The 21,110-nt window shown below is 51.3% G+C and overlaps 2 protein-coding genes across 3 annotated transcripts in view; one reads left to right on the top strand and one right to left on the bottom strand.

Annotated features, from left to right (window-relative positions):
* Positions 1-21,110, top strand: part of CACNA2D4 (calcium voltage-gated channel auxiliary subunit alpha2delta 4) — a 120,034-nt gene that overhangs the window by 74,742 nt on the left and 24,182 nt on the right. The gene's annotated exons all lie outside the window — the stretch shown is intronic.
* LRTM2 (leucine rich repeats and transmembrane domains 2) lies at positions 1,205-20,630 on the bottom strand. Of its 2 annotated transcripts, XM_040562657.1 has the most exons (5): positions 19,983-20,630; positions 9,619-9,749; positions 8,017-8,179; positions 3,757-4,347; positions 1,205-1,906 (listed from the first exon to the last, which is right to left on the bottom strand). In XM_040562657.1, the coding sequence occupies exons 3-5, from the start codon at positions 8,081-8,083 to the stop codon at positions 1,452-1,454; spliced, it is 1,113 nt and encodes a 370-aa protein (XP_040418591.1). In that variant the 5' UTR covers positions 8,084-8,179; positions 9,619-9,749; positions 19,983-20,630; the 3' UTR covers positions 1,205-1,451. The 2 variants fall into 2 exon arrangements, with proteins under 2 accessions (XP_040418591.1, XP_040418599.1); XM_040562665.1 differs by lacking the exon at positions 9,619-9,749.

Below are 21,110 nucleotides of genomic sequence, written 5' to 3'. Positions count from 1 at the left end.
GGTGAGGTGAGCGTATGTGGGCTGTGCTGCGTACCGTGTCAGCCCCATTGTGGGCTCTCTCACCTGTGCCACGCTGTGGTCCAGGTTTCAGCCTTCACTTCAAGACCCTCTAGAAGTCACCCCAGCTGCATTACCCTACTCTGTGCACCATGCTTGCCCCTCTGCCAGCAATGCTGGCTCTCAGGCTGTGTTTCTTCTTCTCCTGCCACCTCCCCCTGGGCCCACGCTACCCCTCAGCAGCGCTCACACTAGCTAGGCTGGTGAGCCATGTTCTCCTCTGTGTCTTTCCTGATGGCCTACATCTGCTGTGCCTATCAAACATTTCCAAATGGAGGCTTCATATCTTTACCTTCTCTTTTTATCGCAGAAAACATAAAAAAGATAACAAAAATGCCATTTTTTTCATGCTGTGTAGTCATTTCCACTGACTCATGCTCTAACCTTAATAACTCTGCCTCTCTCTGTCCTCTCCTGCCCATTTCCACTGGCTCTGCGCTATGGTGAGATGTTTGTGTTAGCTCCTCAGTGGCAGAGTTCATGTATTTCATCTGAAGCAGAAGGTACTGTGCAGTGTTATGATAAGAGTAAGGTACAGTGGCTAAATGTGTTCATGGTTGCATGCACAGGGCAGATCAGCATGTGCACATGTGGCTCTGCACGCACAGATGAGGTGTCTGGATGTGTGGAGCTGAGGCCGTGTGTGTGCATTAGGATCAGAATGAGTCAGGAAGCGTGTACAGGAGGATGGCTCTGTGTCTGTGCACCTGTAATGGATGATGTGGCCGCTGGCAGATTTGGAGTTGGCCAGGAGCAACAAGAGGGACGCTGTGCTCTCTGGCAGCGTGTTAGTGATGTACGTATCTCCACCTTTAAAAGTGCAAAGGAAAATCTCCCTCTGCCTGTTGTCACCCCCAAGGGACCTTCCCTCCCTTCCGATGTGCTCTTAGCCATACTGTGGGTAGCAAGTTACCATCACACAGCAGCAGTTACCCTAAACGATGAGGCATGGACACTTTTGGTGTCCTGCTCCTCACGCAAGCTTTCACAGAGTTGCTCTCTCTGTTTGCAGACAGCTCTTGGCAGGATACAGGACAACTCAAGACTGAAGCTGAGAGGATGACACAGGTTCCCAGAAGGTGCCAGCTGCCTCCACAGCAGGCATGTGAGGGAAGCTCTGTGCGAGAGCATGAGGCACAGCAAGCACTCGAGGTCTGACTCTACTTTATTTGTCTGGGCCCAAGGGTGAAAGGGCACAAAATGGGCCTGGGGCAGAGGAACAGAGATTAGAGTCAGGTGCCCTGACCCCCCAGAAGCATGTTGCACTGCTTGGGTGAGTGGAGCAATAGCACAGTCTGTCTTTTTGTCTGGGAAGATGTATTTTGGGAGGACCCCATGCTTGACTGCTCTCAGGTACCTTTGTTCATTGCTGTCCCTTCCTTCCTAGAAGAGTTTCATGCCACAGAAGAGATTTGTTTTTGCTCTTCATGTTCCCCCTCTGTGTCACCCATCAGCGGCTGCCTCTTCTTCAGCTCCCGGTGATACTTGGCCATGAGGGAGGCATAGATGCAACCGTAAGCAGCTGCCACCACCATCATGATGCAAACAATGCCACAAACCACCCCTGCGATGATCACAGTGCCAATAGCCCGGCGCACGCTCACAGGCCTATATCTCTGTTTCTGAGGGCATCCCACACTGGGCTCCACTTCTGGTTCTGGGCCTGATTTAGATTTGGAAGGAGTTGGGCTTCCTTTTGTGCAGGGTGGGCCAGTATTGTCCAGCACAGTAGAGCTGTTCTCATCATCCAGCTGTGAGCAGTAGTTAAACATCTCCATGGGCACCATTCGCATATCCTTCCCTTTCAGCTCCTTGGGCAGGGTACATGCCAGCTGGTCGATTTTCCCACCTGTCCCAACAGAGATAACAGGAGTGAACCAAGCTTCATCCTGATGCAGTGCTATGGTAAAGCATTTAAAGACAACAGAGCTAGATCCTCAGGTGAGAAAAGTTCCTATGACTCCATTCGTACCTGGCAAGGATTTGCTTTGCACAAGCCAGGCACAGCAGCATTACGATTTTCAAGTGGGGAACTGCTTTGTTATAGCCGTGGAGCCATAAATCCAGTGCCTCATGTGTGAATGCATTATTGAGTAAAAAGAGTATTCAGAGAGCTTCTCCCTCCCCCAAAAGGCAGCCATGACCTAGCACAGGGTGTTTCTAGAGTTCAGGCGTAAGAATGAAGTCAAGAAGTGCTGCAGACCTCCATGTGTTGCCAGATCCACAGTGCTTGTGAAAGGTGGAGGGAGGGAGGAATGGCTGCACTTCCATGCACCAGACAGAAAGAGCACGTGGTGTCCTTTAAAATGATTGTTTTGCCTGATTTAGAGACATTTTGCATGCCTTAGTCCTCCATTACTGGAATGGCTTGAACCATGGCAGCTGGCTGGGATGCTTCTACCTAGGTGGGACTTGACAGTAGAGCTCATGGTTCATGATACCTGTGTAGACGTCTTTCAGGCAAGACCTGAAAGCCCTCTGAAACCATCTATTAAGTCAGCCTAATGCTATTTACTGAATTACATAAGTGTCAGCAGAATCACTTTAGAAAAGGAGAAATTAAAGCAAAAAGGTAGGACCGAGCTCTATCTTCTCAAAATAACAACGGACACACAGCACCATCTTCTAACAACTAATCCACTCTCCCCCCGGTGGAAATAGTGACAGATGTTGAAACAAATGCTTGAGTGAGTTTGGGCAATTTCTTTTGAAAGGGGAAAAAAAATTAACTCTATGCTTTTTATGGATTGTGGGATATGAGAGTCAAAAAAACAAAAAAAAAGAGAAAAGTGGCACTCGTATGCTTGTTTGATTCTGCTCTCACACATGCATATTTCAGACTGCAGTCTAGCCATAGGCGTAGATAATCTCTTTTCAGCATGGCTGTGATCAGCAGGGATGTGACAGCTGACTGCTGCTATCCACATGATTTGAGACCCTTTCCTACTCATTGGTGCAGTGACGGACGGTCAGGCCTTCAATCGTCATTCCTGCAAAATGTGCTATTTTGCTTTGAGTTGCAGGTCCTGAAATTGTGTCAGTCCGTCAGAATTCCTGCACCATGATAGGTACCTTCCTAGCCTTCAGGGGAAAGCTGGAAATACAAACTTGTCAAAATATGCTTGTTTTGAAATAAGGATTTTATAGCCAGTCTGACCTAGGGACTGACTTGTTAATTTGAGTGTTTGGGTTTGCCAATATTAGTTGTAATATTTTCCCAAGTGGCACTGTTTCCTGTGGTCCTTTTGCTGAAAGCAAACGTGATGCTTTGCAGCCAAATCCAGCTTTTATTTCCCCCAGCGCAAGGAAGAGAACCGGACAGTTGTTTCCAAGCTTGAAAAACATTTCTTCTCTTTAGGCATAAAGGGTGAGGGGACCTTATACTTCTAAATTTTGAAGTTATTTGAGGAAAGTTCTTTCCCCTCAAAAAAAAAAAAATTAAAAAGAGTGGTCTTTGGGATTAGAAACAAAGCAAGGAGGCGGGGAGTCTGAGGCTGCAGAGGGCTTCTCGGGCCTGGCAGCGTTACTGTATGAAGTGCAGCAGCACTGCACTGTCTCTTAGCCTTATAGTACTGTCCTCCTCGGCTAGGGTCTGGAATTCAGGTCAGCCTGATCTGCTGGACGTGTCAGCCCGTGTTTCTTCCCTTTCCATGAACAACTAGCACTTGCCAGCTCCGCTCCCACTGCGTGAGCACCTACCTCGGTAGGAGAACCACTCCATCCAGTGCTTGAAGTCTCGGAGATTGCAGTCGCATTCCCAGGGGTTATCCCCAACTTGGAGCTGCTGCAGGCTGGTCAGTGGCTCAAAGGTCACCCTGTCCAGGCTCTGCAGGCGGTTCGACCTGAGGGAGAGGGAGCGGAGAGCGGGCAGGTCATCAAAGAGGCCCGAGGGTATCTGGGCCAAGCCGTTGATAGAGAGATCCAGCTGGCGCAGCAGGGCCGTGTGCTGTAGCAGGTCCTTGTCCAAGGCCCGGATGCTGTTGTTCCTCAGCTGCAGCTCCGTCAGGTTCCCCAGGTCGCTGAAGATGTTCTGAGGGAGCTGGTCCAAGAAGTTGTTGGATAGGTCTAGCCTCTGCAGGGCAGAGAGGTTGGAAAACACCGGTCCCGGCAGGATGCTGAGTTTGTTGTTGAGAAAGAGGAAGGTCCTGGTGTTTGGGGGGATGTCTGAGGGGATGGAGGAGAGGCCCAAGCCACTACAGTCCACTTCCAGGTTACCGCTGTTACACTTGCAGGAGGAAGGGCAAGCAAAGAAGGACTCTGCAGCACACAGCGACAGCCAGCAGCCAAGCACTGGTAGGTGAAAAGCAGGGGAGAGGGAGAGAGAGCGCACGTGTTAGAGCAGTGCTTTCCCATCCTCACCCATCACCTCTTTGCACACAGCTGTGGCTACAACATGACCCTCACAGGAGGACTCTTCGCCACAGTGCCCCGAGTGAAATAAGCTTCCTCACAGACAGATCCTTTTACTGCCAGCCTGCACCCTGAGAGCACAAGTTTCCTGTGAGCCTTTTTTTATGAGCAAGTAAATAAATATCCTCTTAGTTTCACATAGAGGTAAGGACAGTGTATCCCAGATGACTTTGCTGCCAGAGCTGGAGCGTTGGATCCTGTCAGAAGAGGATGGAGCAGAGAGCAGTGGGAGATGTCACCTCTGATAAAGGACAGCTACTTCTAAAAAGTCAGAGTCAAGAGACAAGTCACTAGTATGTGTTTAAGAAGCTCTATTATTTTTTTTAAGAAATAAACATGAATGAAAAACTTTTAAGAAAAATCAAAACTAAGCAACCAACATCTCAGTTTTAGTCCTGTGGCTTGGATCACAATCTTTGTAATGTCAAATTCAAGTCTAAGTTAGCCACTAAATCATTTGCTCTCCATATCTACAACATCTTATGTGGGTCTTGTGGCAAAAGACTTTTTTATTTTTTTATGAATTAGATTACATTACAAAGGTATGACCAAGAAAGCTATTAGGAAGTAACAATGAGATCCTAAGCCACCAAACACTTTGCACTTGCCATTGCTCTCAAAGTAGTTTCTGAGTCCCACAGCAGTAGCCCCACGACCATCTCTCTGCCCAAAATTACCCATAGCAAGGGAGAAATGATGAAAACATTGCAGGCTTGTAATTGAAGAAAGGGGTGTTTGGAAAAGGGTTAGCGTACATCCCCTTTCTCCTATAGTGCCTCAAATGTGAGGTCAGACAACCCACAAGACAGCATTTTTCAGAGCTGTTCTGGATCACCATTCCAGACATGGGTTCGGGTCCTGTGAGCAGTGTCAGGGCTCTAATTGTCAACCCTCCTTGGGAGCCAGCAGCTTTTAAAACTTTCCTTTCTGTGACAAGGAAACATCAGCAACAAGAAAGCAAGCTTTGTGCCTCCTGTCATTAGAGGAGTGGGAGTTCTGTTTAAGCAGACTATGTAAAACATTTGCATCCTTCATCCTAATTCCTTTTGTGGAATTGAGATTAATTGCTTCAATGTGGGAAGCAAATTCAGCTCCCTTGTGCTTTTTAAGATGACAAGTTTGAATATTTGACTAAAACTGAAGTAGGCTTGTCTCTGCTTCACGCCCTATCACTCCTCTTCAGAGAAGGCAGTCATTTGGTCTTGGTAATCTTTAGGGGTGAATCGTGGCTAAAATAGATGCATTTATTGTCTTGCTGTTCCTTCTTGGACTGGAAACTAGATTCCTCTGCCCTGCCTGCATTCCTGCTTTTTTTCCCCAAGAAACAATAAACAAGTGTTTCATTTCTTGACCCAAGGAGAATTCTGAAAAGACTGTCGTAGGAGAGAGGTGTAGGTGGAGACCCGTGTTGTGGAGAAGCTCTGGCTGGAACAGCTCTGCAGTTAGTCGTGGTTCTTCTCTCTTCCCTCATGCCACTGTCTCTGGAGTTTAGTCTGCCTCAAGACCTGTCATCCTATGTCAGTTCTTTTTGTGTTCCCAGTGATCCTTGTGAGAATTGGCAGATTTTTGGACTGGTAGCCTAAGGAGAGCTACACAGTTTGGATCCTGAGATATATGACTTTATTAAGGGCCAAGGGATAAGTGCTCAGAGAGAATGTCTCTGCCTTTTTTTTTTTTCATCCATCTTTCACAGTTCCTTCAAGAGATTTTTCTGGCCTACAGTTGAGATTTCAGGTGTACATCAGCCCAGGCCATGCCAATCTGTTCCTTAAATGATAATTATAGATCGTTGCAGTGAAATATAAGACAGATCCCTATCCTGGGCACCTCTGTGCTTTCTTGTCACGCAAAAGTTGGGGTTAACAGCAAAGATTTCCATGAAAGCAGATGATAGCCTGTGAACTGGTGCAGTGTAGGTACTGGCTGGCTGGGCGATATTTAATTCCATTCAGAATACATCACTCTCTTGTTGTAGGAAAAGAATTAAAAGAATGAGAGCTAGAGTGGGGAGGGGAGAGAGAGAGACATGAGTCACTCGAGTGACCCCATCTTTTCCTGGATGCTTAACAAAAGTACAGTATTAATAATAGATTGACAGCTGTGATGATGAGATAACACTTAGCTTCTTTGTTTACTGAGAAAGGCAAGAGCAGACTGTGTAATGCGATACAGGTGGCATTCTGTTCAGGGCTTATCTCTCAAAATACCTACCTGCCACTGGCCCCCGGCTGCGTGGCTGTGGGGTGCCACCAGTGGCGGGTAGGAACAAAGTCTCAGGCATCTGGCTGTGGTTATGTTCAGGAACTGGACTTAGGCCAAGTTTCTGCAGCCATAAAGGATGTGCCAAAAATTGTCTTGTTGTTACCCATATACTGCTCTGTGCTCTTGAAAATATTGTACTAAAATCACAGAGAGGAGAATGTTTGATTTTGTTTTAGGTCCCTGTGAGAGATGCATCCTCTGGAATATGAGCTGAGACCAAGAAATTCATTGCACTGGTGAGGATTCAGCTTTACAAGGAAGAGAGGGAAGCAATAGGCAGAACTTGAAGCTCTCTTCCAGCCCTGCAGAAGGATGAGTAGTGTCTGTTTTTGTGTTAGGAGAAGATGAAGTTACTTCGTGTGGTGTTTGGTGACTCTAGTAGGTGGCAGAAAGCTGATCCAGGAATATCAGATTAAGTCAGGACTCAATAGCATTCATTGTAAATAATTCATACAGCAGCCCAGTCTGTGAGGATGGATTACAGAAATGCCTGTTTTCTGGAGAAGGAAATAATTCACCCAGCTTCTTACAGTGGCAGCCCCAAATTTGATGGGATTGCAGGAAAAAGGGAAACCACAGGTCTGCTCAGCTGCCTGGCCATGCAGAAGTGATGTGCACTCTCCAAGTGCTCCCTTTCCCCTGCTGTAGTACCCAGGTGCTTCTCTGAAATGCAGGTACATCCCCTGAAGGCCCTTATCACCCTAGCAGTTCTGCTCTGCACTCAGGAATGCTGTAGCAGATGCCCTGGTCCACTGGGAAGAGGCTGAAGGTTTACAATGTAATTTGAAGCGTATCTTCTTAATTTACTCTTTGATTTTCACTACAAGTGGCAGTGCCTAGTAGGAGAATTCTGCATTTGCATCCTGTATTCCCTTCTAAAATCTGTCATGACTTCTTCTGCCATGGAGAGCTGGGAGCCTTGCTCAGCAGCCTACATGCAAAGCCCTAGCACAGAGAGGAGGCTGCAGCTTACGTGATGCCGATCTGAGAAACGCTCAGGGTAGATCTTTGTGCGGTGGTATCTGTCTCACTGTTTCTCACCTGTCAGGCCCACTGGAATTCAGAAGTAATCATCACTCACTGTCCCACTTTAAGCCCATCTTCAGCTTTAAAGTCTCGCTCTCCCTCCCAGCTAGCCTGGCCTCTAAAGGAATCAGGAATTAGTTCAAACATCTCCATTCTTAGCTGTCCCTCTCCCCTATTCTTAACCCTGGTGCGACCTATTTTCTTCCCACTCCCTTGACAAAGAGGATCATTGTACTTAGTACCCGAGTAGACGTTACTTACGGCAAGCCTCCTGCCACCTCATGAGGAACCTGCTCCTCCACCGGTGGCCGGCAGTTGCAGGCAGCATTGTTGTCTTCTCCAGCGTGTCTTCACATCCACCAGCCAGCCTGGCGCACGGCCCCACAGAGCGGAGGAGTGAACCTAGTAGCCTGCCTGCCTGGTCCTGGAGGGGAGAGCAGAGCAGAATGGGTGGGATCCAGTTCCCTGCCCACAGGATCCAGGGCTGGACTCGGTGCTCTCCTTTCCCCTCCGCAGCTAGCTTTGCCTTTAAGGCCTAATCTCCATTTGGGAGGAGAGCTGGAGGATGATGCAGGAGGCGCGGCATGATGAAGGCACAACACGAATTCACTTCTACCCTCGCAGTACGGAAGTAAGGCCTAATTCTCATATGTGCCGAAGAGACAAGCCTGTGCTTGAACAGCCTGCTGCGGTAGCTCGGTGAGCCTGATGCTCAAGGTCAGCCTGACGAGCGGCTGAGGTGACCCTGCCGGGGCTGCCATCTCCAGCTCGCTCCCTCTCGCTGCCACGCGGGCTGGTGCCACCTGTGCACCCCGCGCCCTGACGCACGCTCGGGCTCACGAGGTCTGGCTACCACCGGCTGCCAAGCCGCCTCTCCCCCCCCCGTATTTCCCACCAGCGCTCCCTCTCTGTTTCCAGGTAAAATGGATGTGGTGCCTAGAGCAGGGCTGAGCAGAGCACAGCTTCAGCTGGGGGATCTCGCACTGCAGCAACTGCAGGAGCTGAGGAGCGAGCGAGCCTCCGAGGAGAAGGGAGGACCTGGGGCGGGGGAGACTGAGTGGGAGTGTTGAAAAGAGAGGAATTACATCTTAATTAGAAAAAGGAAAAATGCTCAGTCTAATTAGAAACCCAAAGACCATAAACTCTCCCCTGACAATAAGTGACTGACAACAGGTCCCTCCTACCCTCCCGCTTCCCTTTTGGATACAGGCAGGCAGGAAAAGGGGAAACACCACAGACCCTCCTGACCCACGGGCACTCTCTGACATGCCACCCACCCTCACAGCAGCAGCTGGATGGACACGTTTCAACCAGGGCACAGAAATAAACCATCCTCCATCCCCTCTGAGGGGCTCTGGCAGCATCCGTAGCCATTATGTTAGATGGGCACTGCACTCCCACCGGGATGCTCTCCCCACACACGTGCCAGCTGCTCCCCTCCCCCAGGCTCCTGTGACTGATTTATTTGGTAAACTACCAGGAGATTTTTAAATTAGCATCTCGGTGAGACAGATGAGCAGGTTCGGTGCCTGGACTAGTACATTTTGCGAGGCTATTCAGATCATTTACCCAAATGCCAGTGCACCAGATAGATTCATGCCTCTCGCGGCACCAAATCCGATCCACCCCTCACGCACTGCAGCTCCCCGCTCCCAAAACTGAGCTGGGTGCCCTCCTGCAGCCCCTGCTGAAGGAGAAGCCTCAACAAATAGCTGTCCCCATTCAGTGCTTGTGCTCGCACAGGCTGCGAACGAGACTTCCAGCCTCCCCCGTACCGATGGCTCTGCCCTGAATGCCACCCTGAAGTCTCCTCTCTCCAGCTGCCGGTATCAACAAGGGCAAAGAAAAGCCGCGAGCACTTACCTGGAGGGGCTCTGCCCACTGCCACTTCCACCCGGCTCCCCGGGCACTGCACAGTTACTGCCTCTTCCTTCTCTCTCCCTGCGTGACTTTCACTGCCGGCAGCAGGCTTTCCGTGTGCTCTATTTAACTCCCTACAGCACAGGAATAAACGGCAGAGTTAAGCTGACAGCCACGGAGCCTTATCTGGCTGCTGGATAGCGGGAGTCGCTCACTTCCAAATCCTGTTGCCGAACCATCACGTCCTGGCTTTCAGCATCAGGGGCCGCCTGCCACGCTCTGTCTTTCCCTCTTCCCCACCTTCGCTCCATCTAACTTTGTCTGGGTTATAGATAGCTCTGTTCCTCGCGCTCTTGCCTTTTGGCTCTGTTTTGTAACACCCCATCTGTATCAGCTGGCTGAGCTCCAAGCAGGGGGGCTAAGCTTTTGAAAAAAATATATATATAAAAACAGCTTCCTTTGGGTGCTTCGTGACACCGCTTCCCTCTGCGATCCCCCCTCACTCAGCCCAGGCCCCCGCTCGGTCCCGGGGCTGGTGTTTTCCCCCCGCTTGCTGCTGCTCTGCGCGATTCTGCCACGCCATACCCAGGGGACCAAGGGCAGCACCCGCGTACCCAGGCACGAGGATGCTGAAGGAGTCAGGGTTTGTGCCCCTGCTCCCTTCTGCTCTGGCAGGCAGAGTCCAGCTCCCGCGCTCATCCCTGGTACCTCGCAGGCGCCTCTTCCTACGAAGCAGTGCCAGGGCTCAAGCACCGAGTGCAGGGTGGGAGGAACAGACGTGTATAAATAAGCCCTTTCCCTATGTTTAGAATTTATTACAGTGCATAGTGATTAACACCTGTTCAGGCTTTAATGCTGTCTCCTGCGCTGCAACATGCACAAAGATGGAGGCGCCTTGATAAGCCCATGATTATTTTAAAAGCGTGTCACACAAACACAGCGCTCCCTGCCCCACAGATAGCATCCACGCATTTGTGCACTCAAACACGCTTCTAAGGCTCAAAACCATGTAGCGTCATATACATATGCAGATAGGGTTGCTAATCTAGCTTACATTTACAAATACGTCTGCAGAGTTGGGCTAGCACACATGCTTTAGACTTTTGTGACCCATATTTATGGAGATCCATGTCTTGCACAGAACTGCCTGCTTCTCCAAGCTTAGCATATGCTCAGGTGGAAGGGCATTAGCGCTGGAATAGGTAGAGGTTCTGGAACGCTGAATTGAAAGGGCCAGCGAGCTTCTGCATTTTTACCTTGAAGTAGAAAGGTTTTCTCTAATTTGTCTTGAATTCTGACTTAATTAGCTGTTGTCAGGTGGTCCAAGAGATGCTTTCTGGTCTGCAGAGCACCAGCCAGATGCAAATGCAGCACTGGGAACCTCACAGCCCTTTGGCCAACCAGCACCTGCCCACAACCCAAAGCTTTCCAGAGCATCACCAAAGCTGCCTGGCTGCTTTCAGACTTAGAGCTGGGGACATTTCCAGCAGTGGGGACTGTGCCAGACCTAGGAGTGCCCCAGCCCAAGGGGAGAGGCACCATGCCATCCATTCTGAACTAGTGTGGGATTGATGTGTTTGGGAGCTTAATGCCAACATGCAGGGCTGGAGCTCCAAATGCTCTGAATTCTCCCAGGGGCTCTACAAACCCAGCGTTAATCTTTCTTCTGGGCTTATTGGATGGTTCCTTCTCCCTGGAACAACTTCTCAGCTGAATGCCCTATGATCTGTGGGACATGGAGTCCAGAGCTTTCTTCCACATGCTTGGAGTTGAATCTCTCTTCCAGATTCTGGAGAAATGAACAGAGTACCCCGTGGGGCTGGTGATGGCCTTTTCTTCTTGCCATTTGGTGTAGGACAGTAAAGCACAACTTTTTTAGTTTCAGCTCAGAGCAGCAGAATGAAATCATCCATTTCTTGCCGTTGGCTCCAGTGGCCAAAAATACTCTGAGCTGAAGTGCCACTTGGACATTTGGCCTGCTGTCAGACTTCTCAGAGGACTCTAATGAGGATTCCCCTAATTAGCTTAAACAGGGAACTTTACTGGGGGGGATGCTGGGAAGATTGTAATGACTCTACAGCACTTGCCAGGGCATAAAAGGTACAGCAGGAACTATCAGTGTCGTGTTCTTCCCTTCTCCCTGCCCAGACACCAGTAATGTTTGTGGTATCACTCTAAAGCCTTAGCTTTCGTAAGTAGGGTCCCAAGGAGCATGCTGAGAGGATGGGGAGGGTTTACTGTTTACTGCATCCACATACTGCTTTAGTAACACTTCCAAATTCTGTGACACCTTCTATCCAAAGCTTTCCATCTGCTTTACAAATGGCTTTTACCATGGTTGTAGGTGTTGCTGCTGTTATTTTGTATTTAATGACCCCCAGAAGTAAAGCTGCGGTGGTAGCCAGTAGTGCCTCTGCTCTAGGCAGGTGGACAAAATTATCCCATTTTCCCAGCAGGGACACTGGGGTATGGAGCCAGGTGACTGTCCCAGTGTGTCACTAGGATAAGCCACAGTCACAAGCAGGGCTCTGTCAGCAACCAGCCGGCAACCTCTGTCTCTGATTCTCCCTCCCAGTCCTTTGCACTAACGCTTGGATCACGGCTTGTGGATCAGACTCCTTTAACAGTCTGGCTTACTAGCATCGGCAGGGCATGTGGGTGACCTATATTATAAAAGGGTAGGTAACAGAGGCTGCAACAGATGCCAGTGATAAATTATGAGAGAGTACACGCAGACGTTCATCCCTCCCCCGTGCTCTCCCTGATGACTGATGGTAAAGTCCCTTTCCAGTGCTGAATTGCTCTAGCCTTTATCAGAAAACCGCCAGTGCAAGGGAGGGCATGGAGGACATTTAACGGAGATTATTCTTTTCCCCCCTTTTCTTGTTGCTTCTAGGATTCCTGTTTTATTGCCGTGGGAGGCAATATTATGGAGGGGGACAGCAGTACCCCAGAGCCCAGTGATTAAAGTATGTTGTTGTATGTCTGTTCTTCCATCAGTGCTCGGAGGGCAAGAGTCTGTACACAGAGGGAAGGGAGATGCATCAGCCATGTCATCTGATTACAGCAACTGGAAGTTTGTTAAGTAACTTGGCTGATGAATCCTAGCAGGGAGTTGTGCTCTTCTGCAGTACCACACAAGGGTTTAGATGGCGTGTAAAAGATATAAGCAGCACTGTAGAAACATACAGTGTGTGTCACTGCCCCAAGTGAGCCTGGAAGCTAAATAGCTGGGGGCTTCATTTCCAATGCTTGCTGATTTATTAACGCGTGTGTTCAGGATTATTAGTGTTGTGCTGTCACAATCAATGGAAAGCACATTTTAAATTCACACCAGAAACCCAGCTGCACAAGAAACGGTGCCATCTGACTTGCAGCGATCGATCACAGCAAAGCAAAACACCTCATACAGAAAGCTGTAAAGTACAAAGCATGCAAAACCCACTCAGTGTTGTAAGGGAATCTGCCACATTCCTGACTCGGTGTGAATAAACCTCACCCTATTCTCTGGGATGTGAAGGGGTCAAAAAAGCTTCTGATCTTTGAAATGACAATGTGTAAGCACCTCTAAAATGCAAATGTGGTTGGTGTTAAAAAAAAACATTCCCTCCCCAAACGCTGCCAAGAAAGGTCAACTTTATCCCCATTTCTTGTAGGGGTAAACTATGTTAGAGGTAAAAATGACTGCTGAATTTGGCTGTCTGAAATATCAGCTGCCCAGCCCTTGATACTTCATCGTGGGCTCACATCAGTTCCCAGCTCAAGATTTTCAAAGCTGCCAAGTGCAGTGCTTGCACAGAATCACATGAGCTTGAGAATGCTCTCCTATCCTGCAGAAATTTGTAAGGCTTAGCAAAGTTACACAAAATAAAGGAGTTTTGGCAGGGCTTCCCCAAAGCTGCCTGACTGGGCTGCACCGGAATCGGGAGAGGAGCCAGGTGTCTTGATTCCTCATCCCATACCTTAACCAGGAAACATTATTTGCATCCCCAGTCTCCCTGACCAACATACAATAACAAGACTGGGAAAGGTCAGAGGGGCTGGAAATCCCAAGGGCATCCGTCCTCCTGGAAGCCTCTGAGAAAGCACAGAGCATCCCAGGGGGTAGCACTGGTGGAAAAGACCCAGATTGCTGTGGAGAAGTGGGATTCCTTGGGAGGCTGTGGAAGCAGGTGGGGAGACCGGGATATCCAACGCGAGAGTGACAGGAAAGTCCCAGCACAGCGAGAGCGCGGCATATGGAGGAGGCCCAGAGCAGCAGCAGGAGGAGAGCTGAGGGGGCAGTTGACAGGAAGAAATCCAGCCATGTGTGTGCCAGCATCTTCTCTGAGTATTACTGAACGCGACAGACCACGTGCCTGCTTCCTTCAGCAAAACGGAGGCAGATGAGAAGGGAAGCGGGTGAGGGAGTGGGAGGGGGCCGCAGAGGAGAGACACGTGAGCTGGCTACCCAGTTTCCTCCTCTTTTTTTCTTCCATTTTTTTTTCTTTTTTTTTCTTTTTTTTGCCACAGAGTGATGTTTTTGTTCTTCTCACGCTGTTGGCAAAAATTGATAACCAAGTGAGATGTGGAGGGGGGTTCTGCATGAAGACTGAGATAACATTTTCTGATCCAGCCGGGAACAGTTGGCTGTGGGTGGTGGCTTGTCACCAGCTCTGCCAATTCTAATCCAGATCCCAGTTTTTCTCTCAGCTGCGAAGAGCCTTCTCTACAACTTTAATTTCCTACAGGGGTTAATCCCGTGGCCAGCAGTAGCTCAGACCCTTAATCCTTCCACACAGCCCTTGGCAGAAGTACTGCGGCCACTCCCAGCTCAGCACATCCGAGGGAGGCACAGTTCGGCTCCCGGTCCCTCTCCTACACCCCACGAGCGTCCTTCAGCTTGTAGGCATTTAAAATGCTGCTCCCCCCTTCCTGCCAAGCCTCCCCTGTGGCTGGGTGCTGGGTGGGTGGCGTACCCCAGGGACAGGCTGCGGGAGAGAAGGCGGCTCGGTGGGAGAATCCCAGCTCGGTGGTACTCATCTCCCTCCCCACCCCACACGCAGATCCTTTTCACACTTCTTAGTTGGGTGGTGCTCTGGAACCAAAATTAATCTCTTTCTTGTGTGGATTCTTTTTTTTTTCGGCTTGTGTTCAAGAAGAAGAGTATGGGCCCATGTTTGCGAAGGGTTCTCTGAGGGCTCAGGAATCTTGAGATGACCCAGTGCTCTCCTTGGATCCCTTATTAGGGTCAAAGGGTGCAGCAGATCCTAACAGGGAAGGTACCAGCCTGTCTGAGATGAGAGATACATTTACATGCTCAGAGTAGTAAATGGAGGTGCGCCAATTTAACAGCCAGATACGAAAATATAAGTTTCATTATCAAGTGCTGAGTAGCTCTCCATTCACAGTTGTGTCCTTGGAGAGACAGACATCTGTCAAACAGTACAGCCAAAGTGCCAAATCAGAGGTCTTCCAGATCAATGCCAAGACACCTGTTAAGTCTTATTTGGACCAAAGTGCTTCAAACATAGGGCTTTCTCCCTGTTCCTCCTAGATCCTACAGTCAAGTGAGGTTCTGCAAGCCTACGTGGTGCCATGCATGTGAAGTGTCCCACACCTATTTATCTGCTACCATTCCTGTATGCAGTAGCCCAGGAGCTGGTTTTGCCTTTTTTCATAGCCTGTCTTCTGAAATGTGTCAGGCCCCCAAGCACTAGCCTTCCTAGTGCTTGACTCTTGTTACTTTTGCTTCTGGGAGCTGATACAGTGCCTGGTGGAGAAGCCAACGTGATGCAGGATTGCTGCCACCTAAGCTGCTGAGCGAGAGCATCCCTCCCACTCTTCCTGACCCAGCACCTTGGCTGCCCATCCCTGGCTGCTGGTTCCTCAGAATCAGACCATCGGCTGCAAGGGTAGCAGCCTCCCACCTTGGCAGTTGGAGCAGGAGGGAGAGGAGGTAGAAAACACTGGGATGAGGGAAGTTCACTGCCATCTCACTCCACGAGCCTGTGCCCCTGGCGTGTTCACGGGGGCTGGGGTCATTTGTGCGTGTGCAGTGGTGGGGCAGAGCACGGGACGCCAGCAGTAAAAATCCTCTCTGCTCTTACCGTAAGGGGATCAGTGACCCAGCACACACACGGCTCCTGGCAAACCTCCCAAGGAAAGGCTGACTCTCATTGTTCACACATGATGCATTTATACTGAACTCTGAATGAGACCTTTCGCTGATTTCTTTTTCTGCCCTAGTGAGTTGCATAGATCTGTTTCACTTGATTGCCACTGTGGCCTGAGTACCATGGTGCTGCCTGTCAGAGAGAGCCGGGAGCTCCTCTCCCTCTACCCCATCATCCCCCATCACCTTCTCAGAGCATCCAAGAGGGGCATCCCTGAAAAGTCCATGCAATCTGCACAGGGTCCAGTCTGCTGCCTGCAGCTCCAAGGGTGCCTGAGGCTCGCTGGGACATGCTTACGCTCTGTACAAGCTGGGAACACTGCCCACAGCTCAACGAGATGTGGTGACAGCTATCACAGCCCAGAGCTCCAGCCAGGATCCTCAGATGCATCTGGGCCAGCACACACGTCACAGCCCCATGCTACAGGGCTTGCTGAGCCTGGGGAATGTCTTCAGATCTGAGGGGACTTTAGGTTTTCTGGGGGGTTGCAGCCGCAGAGGTGATACAGGCATGGCAACATTCACATCCCATCAAAATCACTGGTTGCAGAGCAGGGCCCACTGCAGACCCTCTGTCCTTACAGAGGCTCCTCTCCACAAAATCTCAGCAGCAGCAGCAGCACACCCTACTTTGGGGAGCACTCAGAGGCAGCACCCCTGCCTCCTCCGAGTGAGGAGGAGTGTGATACCAGGGCGTGACGTCAGGGTGGCAGCCTTCACCCACAGCCCGTCGTGGAGCTCAGACCTGTATGGCCCTGACGTAAATTTAGGTCTCATCCTTCCCGTGGTGGCTGTGAAGTGTCGCAATGTATAAATATCAGAAAGTATCTTGTTTTCCCATTCATAAAGAAGCAAGAAATTATTATTTTCATTTTTAAAAAGATGGCTACCTGAAAGAATATGCCACTAGGTTTGCAAGGGCAGGTACCTAAAAGTGAGGCAATACCTGCACAGCCTTAATTCATGCGTTACAGCAGAGCCTTTGCTTACCCGAGCAGGTACTGCTCAGGGCCCTGTGCCATCCTCAGAGCAAACGACACATGATACTCAGGCTAACAATGAAGATGTTGTAACAAACAAGGCTATTTTTATATGGTCAGCATAAGATACTAAACCACAGCATTGGCAGCTGGCCACAGTCTGTACATTCCTAATTTTGCGGGTGCCCAACACGAGACCCTAGGGGCCATTTTCCAGAACTGCTGAGTACTCACAGCTGTTTTCCAAAATGCTGGCAACCTAGCCAGTAAACTGGTACGGTCTGAAGGAATTAGTGGCACTGAGAGCCAAGAGGCCCCAAGCTCGAGTCCTGCACCTGCTGCTCCTTCACTGGCTGGCGAAGGGAGAAGTCTCTCTCCCCTTCAGCAGCGAGGAAAACAACCACCCTCTCTTGCCTCATCAGGAGCACAAATTCTCTATCATCTGTGAGGCAACTATAGCAGCAAATGTCTTCAGAACACCACAAGACGATGCACGCTGATGTATTGCCCGCGGGGCTGGGATGACAGGCAGTAAACAAATAGAAGAGGCACGCGCTTCAGTACCAAAAAAATAACAGCCCCCCTGCTTCACTCGCTGAGCACCGTGGATCTGGTGCCCTGAATGAGGCAGCCTCACGAAAATAAAGAGAGATCAAACCAGTCAGGACTGCAACCCAGCACAAGCGGCATGGTGCCCTGAATCCTGACATTTCCTAACTTTCAAGTGCTTGTTTTTTCAGTGGGAATAAAACCATATTTTACGTAAACCCACACCTCACAGGTAAAAGAAGCAACTTTCCCTTCGGTCTATCCAGCCTGCATTTGAAATGGTATAGAGAAAGAAATGCTACTTCTTGGTATTAGGGTCTCCGGAGCCACACAAAGCATTTTTGTGAGCCAGTAAAGCCACGGCAGGAATCAGGTATGCATTACGAAATGTTTTCATGCTGGAGAGCCTGCAGCAGGGACAGAAACAGCCCAGGGTGCTGACTCCAGCTCCTTCCCACTGTGAACTGGCGCACGTGTCGTGGTGCAGCACTCTGAGCGTTACCCAGCTGCCGGGAGCATCCGAGTATGGTCATCTGAATTACTGCTTGAGCCACCCAGGACTGGGACAGATGTCAAGCACTGTAAGCAGCTGCTTGTAACCAAACATGGCAAGTGAGGGAAGCTGCTTGGTCTCTCTTTTAAGTCAGCAACAGGCAAGTGTGGAAGAGTCACTGAAGACCTGCCCAGAAATACCCTGCCATGGGCTTGAGCCTTTCCCCAGCTGTCCCTTGCTCAGCTCCAGCCTCTGCCATTCTCTGAGAGAATACATTCAATTGCCTTCGTGACCCTGTGCTGCTGCTGAATCTCCCCTCCTTGCCATGCTGGGGGTCGCACTTCTGCCTCCAGCAGGCTCCTCTGCTTCTGGAGAGCTTAGAAAACCCTTCCTGTGTCAGGGTTAGAAAAGCCGTGGGATGGGCAGGGAGCTTGATGGAGATACCCAAGCTGTGAGTACACCTTGCTAGCATGTGGCATTTGCTTCGCTAGAGGCAAGGGTGAAGCTATGATCCGGTATAAAACTTACATAAGAGGGCTTCCCCCCTTTCTCCCTGCAAACCGCCCCTCTGCTGAGATTTGCCATAATTCCTCCGAGAGGACAAGTTGCACCAAGAGAGGCAGCACTGATGGCTGATGGGGAGACAACTCCCTCAAGCCTTTTGCTCATGTGGAATAATTCCCTTGAAAATGTTGTTTGCCCTGAGCGGTTAGAGGAAGATCCTCCCTCCGAAAAAGACCCAAGTGACAAAGCTCAGAAGAAAAATGGTCTGTGATCACGGCAAGGCACCCCCTCCTCACCGCTGCTAGAAACATCCCCTGCTTCGTGACAAGTCCCTCTGTGCCTCTCAGAGAGCCCCTGTCTTTCGGGGTTTCCTTCCTAGCATGGTGCGATAGCATGCTGGAGAGCAGCTGCCCCAGCTTCTGTCAAAACGAGGTCTTCGTTTCTCTCGCCATCCTTCACTGGCAGATCAGGCACCGGCGCAGAGCGATGCTGCGCCCTGCTACCTGCAGCTCGCAGCAGGGATGCGCTGGGGTTGGCACGTTCGGTCTACCTGATGATGCACATTGTGGTCCTGGGGCCTGGCTCCTCAGCCGTGACCTGGTTGTAGTGACAACACCAAGCATCCTCTCTGCCCGGCCCAGGAGAGGTCTGATTTTACACGTCTCTCTCAATTAGAATGAGATGCGGTGGCAGCAATGAGCTGGGCAGGCAGCGGGAGGAGGGGGGCAGGATGCCCCATGCAGTATGGATGTGTGCACGTGTCTGTGCACGCGTACATATGCAGGCACATACACACATCCTAACACTCGCATATATGCTCCCCGCCTCAGCTGAAATCCGTAGGAGGCTTCACGTCAGCTCCTTCGGGATGTATGCAGTTCTCCCTCTTTTCTCCCAGGCAGATCTGCCCTCTGTGGCAACATTGGGAAAGGCTGTGAAGTTTCCCTGTGCTGTATTTTCCCCCTTCCTCCTAAAAGTTCAGAAATCACACGCTCAGCCTGCGGGGATTCTGGAAACAGCTTGGGGACTTATTTTTGGCTCCACTTGTGATAGGGCATCCTTCGCTTCATGTCCTGTGGTGATGTCCGTGAGCTTTGTCTGTGAAATTGTACATGCATACACACACACAGGCACTCTCACACATATACACACCCCCTCATCCTGAAGCCTGTTTACTGAATGCTGGACCAGTCACCTATGCAGTTTTGGTCCTCATTCCCTTCTCCATTTTAGGTTGCTCTTACTGAGACAGCTGAGACCTAAATGATACTCAGCCAAGCCACCGCAGCTTGGGTGAGCGGCACCTCATGTGCTGGACCCACAGCACCAAGGGGGGACACAAAAAACAGGGCTCACCAGGACCTGCCCGGTACCTGGTGACCGCAGCACATCGTATGTAGCCCGCAGGCTGCACCCGAGCTGTCAGAGCCACGGCGAGGGATGCCGGTGCCATTCACAACTGGGAGAAGTTGCTTCCAGCTGCCCACCCTGAAACTGGACTGGAACCAGTACCGTCAGCCTCCGCGGCAGGACGGTCGCTCTGCCTCATCGGGGGGTTCGCTGCCCTTCAGCCTTGCACTGAGGACCTCGCGGTCCTCCCCAGGGAGGCTGCTGGTTCCCCGCGGGCAGCCCCCCTGCTCTCACTTGGGTTGGGGTGGAAACACGGCGGGGAGACGGCTCTACTTACCGTGCTCGGGCTGGGATGGACCCTCCTGTGAGACGGGCAGCTCTTCCAGTGAACCCTGTACAATCCCAAAGCCAAATCCAGCAGAAAGTCCCTCCGTCACCTGGCGAGCTCTCGGAGGACTCTAGTTGGCATGAGCTCGCTGGCTCGCTGGCCAGCCGGCCGGCCCACGCAGGGGGCCGAGGAGCTGCGTGCTTAGGTGGCGGCGTGGGCAAGGGGCCGTAATCCCCCGTAAATAATAAATAGGGGGAGAGGGGTGGCGAGCGAGAGGCGGGAGCGGCTGAGCGCAGGGCAGCGATGGCTGGGGGGACATCTGCGACGGCAGCGGTGCACGCACAGGAACGCGCACCCACGGTGCCGAGGCATCACCCCGCCAGGCGGGCAGGGTCCGATCCGGAGCGGCCAGGGGAAGGGGCTCGGGAGATCTTCATCTCTCTCACCCCATCCTGGGGAAGGAGCAGTCGCTTGCCTTCAGCCTCTCCATCTCCCTCCTTCCCCCCTTGCTCCCTTCCCTCTCCCGCTGAACGAGGGTCGAGGGGATCGAGGGGGGCGAGGAGGTGCTGGGGTGGGGGGAGCTGCCCCAGCCCCTCGCCAGGCAGCTTGGTCCTAGGCGCTGAGGCTGGAGAGGAGCCGCCGAGCCGGACTGCCTCCTCCCCGCCTCCCTCCTGATGCGATGGCTGATCACAATGAGCCCGGAGAGAAAGGCGGGCGAAGAGATGCGCCGCTGTGTCTGCCGCGTTTCCTATAGGGACGAGGAACCCTTCAGGGGAGAAAGCGTGGGGCTTGGGAGCGGGACCCCCTTCCCATCCGTGCTCCAGAGACGGAGCAGGAGGCAGGGCAGGTCACACGGGGACCTCACCCCACCGGGCTGGATGCACCCTGCCCCGGCTGCCGTAGCACCTCCGTGCGTGGATGGAGCACATCCCGGCCTCCGCTCCCCTGGGGATTCAGGGAGAACTTGAGGGATGCTGGCAGGGAGCAGGGAATAGTGGTAGTGAGGGGAACAGGTGAGAGAGGGGAGCGTTTACACCTGCGCTTTACTCCCCTGGGCTTGGTGAGCGGTGGGCAGAGCGTGCTCAGCCAGGATGTGCAGGGTGTCGCACGCTCTTTCCCCTCACCGCAGTGGCAGGG

The sequence above is a fragment of the Cygnus olor genome, chromosome 1, assembly GCF_009769625.2.
Source record: "Cygnus olor isolate bCygOlo1 chromosome 1, bCygOlo1.pri.v2, whole genome shotgun sequence".
Lineage (NCBI taxonomy): Eukaryota > Metazoa > Chordata > Aves > Anseriformes > Anatidae > Cygnus > Cygnus olor.
Note: the sequence above shows the minus strand (reverse complement) of the source record. Positions and strands in the feature narration are given on the sequence as shown.

What these genes read in the sequence shown, in the direction of transcription:
- LRTM2 (XM_040562657.1), bottom strand. Translation starts at nt 8,083, where the DNA reads ATGCTGCCTGCAACTGCCGGCCACCGGTGGAGGAGCAGGTTCCTCATG. An exon ending in GAGGTGGCAGGAGGCTTGCC is followed by an intron (nt 4,348 to 8,016) that starts GTAAGTAACGTC and finishes TTCACCTACCAG; the next exon opens with TGCTTGGCTGCTGGCTGTCG. An exon ending in GGAGTGGTTCTCCTACCGAG is followed by an intron (nt 1,907 to 3,756) that starts GTAGGTGCTCAC and finishes CTGTTGGGACAG; the next exon opens with GTGGGAAAATCGACCAGCTG.